Raw genomic sequence first — 5,913 nt, 5'->3', positions numbered from 1 at the left:
AATCAGCCCCAACCCTGGGGGTCCTGGCACCCGGCCCGGGATCGCATTTCCCCAGGGCCCGCGCAGAGCACCTGGCCCCGGCCTGCCCCGGGGCTCCCAGGGGCTTTGAGCAGCCCTGGCCCTGCCCGCCGGGGGAGGCCGCTGGCCCAGCAGCTACGCAGCCGTGGCGATGGGCAACGAAAGGGCTCGGTGCTTGCCACAGACCCGGGTGTCCCAAACGCCGCCACTCGCAGGGGCACCCGCGGGAAATCTGCCCTCGTCCATCCGCTGCTGCGACAAGGCGCCCAGCCCCGCTGGGGCAGCGCGCCGGCCCTGTGATCACCCCGGGGGCGAGGAGCGTGGGCCGCGGGCTGAGCTGGGGGCTGCGGTGCAGGTGCCCAAGGGCAGGTGTCCTGGCAGGCTCCGCTCTGAGCCAGCATGGCTGCGGATCACCAGAGGGGCTGGGGACACGGCCGTGCACGCCCCAGCAGCCCTGGGCACCGGGGAATATGGTAAGGTGCTGGGGGTAGCAACTAGCAGGATTGGGTGTGACGGGACATCTAGGGACCTTGTAGCTCACACAAGTGTTCAGCTGGCTCCAGGCAGGGACCCGGGGCCTTGGGCTCACACGGACGAGATGCTGGGTCCAGGCAGGGACCCGGGGCCTTGGGCTCACACGGACGAGATGCTGGGTCCAGGCAGGGACCCGGGGCCTTGGGCTCACACGGACGAGGTGCTGGGTCCAGGCAGGGACCCGGGGCCTTGGGCTCACACGGACGAGGTGCTGGGTCCAGGCAGGGACCCGGGGCCTTGGGCTCACAGGGACGAGATGCTGGGTCCAAGCAGGGACCCGGGGCCTTGGGCTCACACGGACAAGGTGCTGGGTCCAGGCAGGGACCCGGGGCCTTTGGGCTCACACAGATGGGGTGCGGGGTCCAGGCAGGGACCCGGGGGGCTTTGGGCTCACACAGATGGGGTGCGGGGTCCAGGCAGGGACCCGGGGCCTTGGGCTCACACAGATGGGGTGTGGGGTCCAGGCAGGGACCCGGGGCCTTGGGCTCACACGGACGAGGTGCTGGGTCCAGGCAGGGACCCGGGGCCTTGGGCTCACAGGGACGAGATGCTGGGTCCAAGCAGGGACCCGGGGCCTTGGGCTCACACAGATGGGGTGCTGGGTCCAGGCAGAAGCCTCGGGGATCCCAGGTTTTAATGTTTGTTCTCAGGTTATTTCTAAGAGGTCAGTATGCAGCTGCCCCAGCCCCAGCAGTGCCCAGTCCTGCAGAACCTGAGCCAAAGGCAGCTCCTCTCCCTGTAGGGAGCTGGAGACACAGGCAGAACCTCTGCACTGACCCAGTCCATTGCAGAGAGATTTTGGTGCATTTTCTGCCAGCCAGCGTGAGGCTTCCCCAGGGAGCCCTGCAGCACCTTGCCTTTCGGGCTGGAGGGCCAGGCTCTGGCTCAGAGGCGCGAGCAAGGGGCATGTAGCATGGCAGGTAGCTGAGCCTGCCCCAGCTGGCTCAGCAGAGAAATCTCCCATAAACCGGCCGCCCCAGAGCTGATGTCTCCTCCCCACACTGCCCGCAGCCTCAGACCGGCTCCCAAGAGAGCATGGAGAAGAATCCTGCCCGGTCACTGAGTCAGTGAAAGCAGGGCAGCAAGTCATTCTCTCCTGACCCTGGTTTGGTCTCCACCTGTGCTGGAAGCCTGGGCCCCTGGGTCACGCCCAAGCAGGAGGGAGGAATCAGACATGCCACAAGCCCCCACCACATCACTTCCCAATCCAAGGCCCCACTGTTTTTAAGGGAGGCTCCAGGGACCAGTGGAGCTGGATGGAGCTTTAGCCCAGTGCCCACGATGCCGGCCCCTCCCTGGCTCACCCCATGCAGCTGACGTGGAGGACTGGGCTCAGGGCGAAGAGGCATGCAGGGCTTCGCAAGCTTTCCCCACATCTCAGAGAGGTGTCACGGGGGCCTCCCTGCCCCTTCACCAGCCCAGGAACCCCACCTCCTCCTGTGCCCGCCCATTGCCGCCAGGTGGCAACTACAGCCGCTGCCTAAGTGGAGGTGTCCGTTAAGGAAGTGGTCAATGGGTTTGCTCAGTGCCAGGCCCTCAAAAATCACCAGTCAGGCCCCCCCACAACACGAGATAGGCTTCAATTCAGGAGAGTTTGACAAAGACTGAACCTGGCTCTGGTTCTTGGCCTTCTCGCATTTCCAGCTTTTCTTCACCACCACGAGGGCCACAACCCTTCTTTTAAAACGCACAAAGCTGAGAGCCTCCTGTAGGCATATGGCTCCAGGAGCGGGGCTTCAAGAGAGGAGCTGCCAAGGAGGCAGTAGCCCATGAAGCTGCCAGCTCCCTACAGCCCAGCAGCAACCGCCCTCAGCTCGCAGACAGGTCTTCGCACCTGCTGGTCCCAAAGTGCTCAGCAGGTGGCCACTGGAAAGCTGCACCTTCCCGCCCGCAGAGCGCTGACCTGCTCCCAGGCAGGGCGGGAGAACACAGGCCTTGCAGGTCTGACCTGGCTGAGCCTGTCCGACAGATCAGCGCAAGTGCGGTCTGCATCCCCTGACTGCACAGCACCCATCCGCCCGGAGGTGTCAGGTACCAGGCTGCATGGACAGCTCGAGGGGAAGGAGGGGCTGGATCCTACTTTGCATTTCCCAGGGCACTGTCCAGGTCAATTCCCTTCCCTCCCCTCTGCAAGAGAAAACAAACCCATTTCCTCCGATTTCCCTTCCTCGGGCACAGACACCGCAGGGCACTCGCTTGGTCTGGGCTACGCTCTCCAGCATGGTACCGGGGGCCAGCTTCCCCGGGGGAGAGCAAGACAGCATGCTCTGCCGTGCCCCTCCCTCTGCCCAGGAGATAGGGACCACGCAGGTTGACTTTACAGGTCGTGACATTGACAGAGGTCCTTTATAGCCAGCTCAGGGGGCCCTGCCACCACAAGGTTGGCCCACACTTTAGGTATTGTTAAAAACAACGTCAAAGATACCCCACCCGCGCCAGGCACCGCAGCGGGGGCTCATGGGGGAGGTTTTGTAAATAATTCCCCCGGAAAGGTATTTGAAACCCAGCCCTGCAGCACAGTGCTAATGCCGGAGAGCCCCCAGTGAAACGGGAGTGAACAGCAGTGCAGAGCAACACGCACCACGGTGAAATGCAGGGAGGGAACCTGAGAGCGGACTCCCAGTCCCTGCGTTTCACCTCTCGCCGAGGAGCCAGTCCCACGGGCGTGGAGAGGGGCTGTTGTTTGGAATAAGGTCTCTGCATTTTGAGCAGCGAGTCCCCCCAGTCTGAGCACATGGGGGGCAGGGGGGGCTCTGCACCTGGCAGGCCGGTTGAACTCTCTGGGATGTACCTGGGCCAGAGCCACCCCGATGCCAGTGCCTCCTCCCTGTGACGTGCCAGTGGTTTCATTGGCAGCTGTCCCGTTAAACATGAACGGAAGGCAGAGCAAATGGATTCTTCACAGGTGGGGAGCTTTTCCTGCCCTGCCTTTGGGTTCCGTACAAGTTTGGTTTTGGTTTTAAAAGCGACTCCCTGCATGAGTTCCTGGCATGCTCGTCAGTGAGAGAAGCTGCCACGCGTGGCTGTGCCAGCCCTGAGCAATGCTGCACAGGCAGGGAGCCCTCACTGTGACTTTCTGATTTCTTGCAGATTCCATGTGGCCTCATTCATAGCCGAGGCAGACAGGCCAGAACACATACTGGCAGGCCCCAAGTCACACAGGCTGGGGCAGGAGCCTCTGGAGGACTAGCAAATTCTAAGCACATCCTACAGTGTGTTAAATGCTCTCAGCAAACCGGGAGGCAGAAGGGGACGAGAGACGAGGCCGTGAGACGCAGGAATCCGGCCTCTCCTGGCACTGCGTGCTGGCATAGACAAGCAGGTGCGAGTCGGCTTGGAAGTCGTGCTGGGGGCACTCGACCCTGCTGGCCTGTTGTCCTGCTAAGGCAGGACCACGAGCTTCTTTTCTAGCGTTTGGGGGGGAAACAAGACCCTCCTCATGATGTCATCGAGCTCCTCCAAGGCCAGCTGAGCGTGAAGCACGGTGACCTCATCCCGGTCAGAAGCCACCACTGACTTCAGCAGGCGGTAGAGATCCCGCAGCACATCCCTGAGAACCTGGGGAGAGATGGACAGTCAGCACCTCCAAGAGGCTCATTATCTGCCTTCACATTAGGAACAGCCAGCCATAAGCCACCAGTGTGTCCCATCGGGGCAGGGACCTGTTGCCTTCTGTCCAGCACCCCAGCCTCAGCCAAGTCACAGGACACTACAGCAAATCACAGCAGTAGGATCACTTGGACAAATCCCTGCCCCTCTGTGCCTCAGTTTCCCCACATGTCAGAGAGGGACTATGATACAGCCTCTCCTCTGTAAACACTGAGAGCTACAACCGAAAGTGCTCACTCCCCACAGCAGATGCTGAGCCACTGGGTTTTCCCTAAAACAGGCCGATGGTGGCTTTTCTCCCCAGGGCAGGTTTCTAGCTCCTCGGCTCGGGAACTGAAGCATGTACAGATTAGCCACGTTGTCTGGCTGTGCGCGCCCACCCCTTACTAACCCACTTGCCATGTGACCCGCTGCTCCGTAGGAGCATTGGCTGCCCCCACAGGTCAGAGCTGCATGCACAATCCAGCCTGGCTGACGGGGGAGAGAACCAGAGAAGGGTGTGAGCACGTGTGGCGTTCATGGGGAAGGGATGCACAGAACCAGGCTTTCACAGCTTTGGAGCAGGAGGTTCTAGATCTCTGGAATTTGGGCAAAGGCCTTTCTGGACGTGCACATGGGTCAGAAAATCCCATCTCCTAATGGCAGGAGTAGATGAAGTCCAGAGATGCCTGAAAACACAAAGTCCTTCCCTGCCCTGGTAGTGAGCTCGCTAACACCTTGGCGTCCATTCTCATCCTGGAAAGGGCCCTGGGGCAGGGGCTGCCCCCCGGGGTGGGCTGACACACCAGCAGTGGGCTCGGCTGAAGCCCAGGGACACCTTCCTGCAGTGCTGCGTGATGCTCAGCTCCATATCTACAGTGGCACCATCCCGCAGGGAGCAGGGCAGGCTCTGGCCTGACACACCAAGTTGGGGGGGGGGCTCAGGGCTGGGGCAGAGGGTTGGGATACTTGATGGGGTCAGGGCTCTGGGCTGGAGCAGAGGGGTTTGGGGTGAGGAAGGGACTCTGGGTCTGGGGCGTGGTGGCTAGGACAGGGGATTGGGACACGGGATTACCTCGGGCAGCTCCCGGGCAGCCGCACAGCGGGGGTGCTAAGGCAGGCTTCCTGCCTGTCCTGGCACCGTGGACTGAGCTGAGCCCTGGAAGCGGCCAGCAGCAGGTCCGGCTCCTAGGCGGAAGCGCGCAAGTGGCTCCACGCAGCTCTCGCCTGCAGGCACCCCCCCCAGCCCGGCCAATGGGAGTGCAGAGCCAGAGCTCAGGGCAGGGGGAGTGCGTGGAGCCCCATGGCCCCCCTGCCTAGGAGCAGGACCTTCTGCTGGCCATTTCCAGGGTGCAGCACGGTGTCAGAACAGGGAGGGACTAGCCTGCCTTAGCCAGGCAGGGACCGCCAATGGGACTTGTAATGGCCTGGTTGGCAGTGCTGACCAGAGCCGCCGCGAGCCAGTGCCTTCCATTCCATGACCCAGTACTGGGTCACGACCCACAGTTTGAAAACCACTGCCCTAAATGATCCCCCTCCCCTCCTTGGCTTTTGCACCCTTTGGTTATCCAAAGGCTTTGTCCCCTGCACCCCCTCGTCCTCACTGTGTTACCCGATGGCACAGCAATGGGTGGGAGAGAACTCGTCAATGGCATCCACTTCTAGGAGGAGCCGAGCAAGGGCAAAGTGTAGTGCAATCCCAGCCTGTCTCTGGGAATTCCCAAGAGCCAGAGAACTATTTCCTTTAACAAGGGAAAGGTGGCCAAACAAATT

The 5,913-nt window shown here is 61.8% G+C and overlaps 1 protein-coding gene across 5 annotated transcripts in view; it reads right to left on the bottom strand.

Moving 5' to 3' along the window:
* Positions 1–2,863: 2,863 nt before the first annotated feature.
* TANGO6 (transport and golgi organization 6 homolog) overlaps positions 2,864–5,913 on the bottom strand; it is an 86,250-nt gene continuing 83,200 nt past the window's right edge. For all 5 annotated transcript variants that reach the window (XM_043525949.1, XM_043525950.1, XM_037877785.2 and 2 more), the window contains one exon: positions 2,864–4,110. In XM_043525949.1, the coding sequence (XP_043381884.1) occupies positions 3,934–4,110 (177 nt within the window). In that variant the 3' untranslated portion in view covers positions 2,864–3,933. The remainder of the gene's footprint in view (positions 4,111–5,913) is intronic.

Source organism: Chelonia mydas, chromosome 12, assembly GCF_015237465.2.
Source record: "Chelonia mydas isolate rCheMyd1 chromosome 12, rCheMyd1.pri.v2, whole genome shotgun sequence".
NCBI lineage: Eukaryota > Metazoa > Chordata > Testudines > Cheloniidae > Chelonia > Chelonia mydas.
Note: the sequence above shows the minus strand (reverse complement) of the source record. Positions and strands in the feature narration are given on the sequence as shown.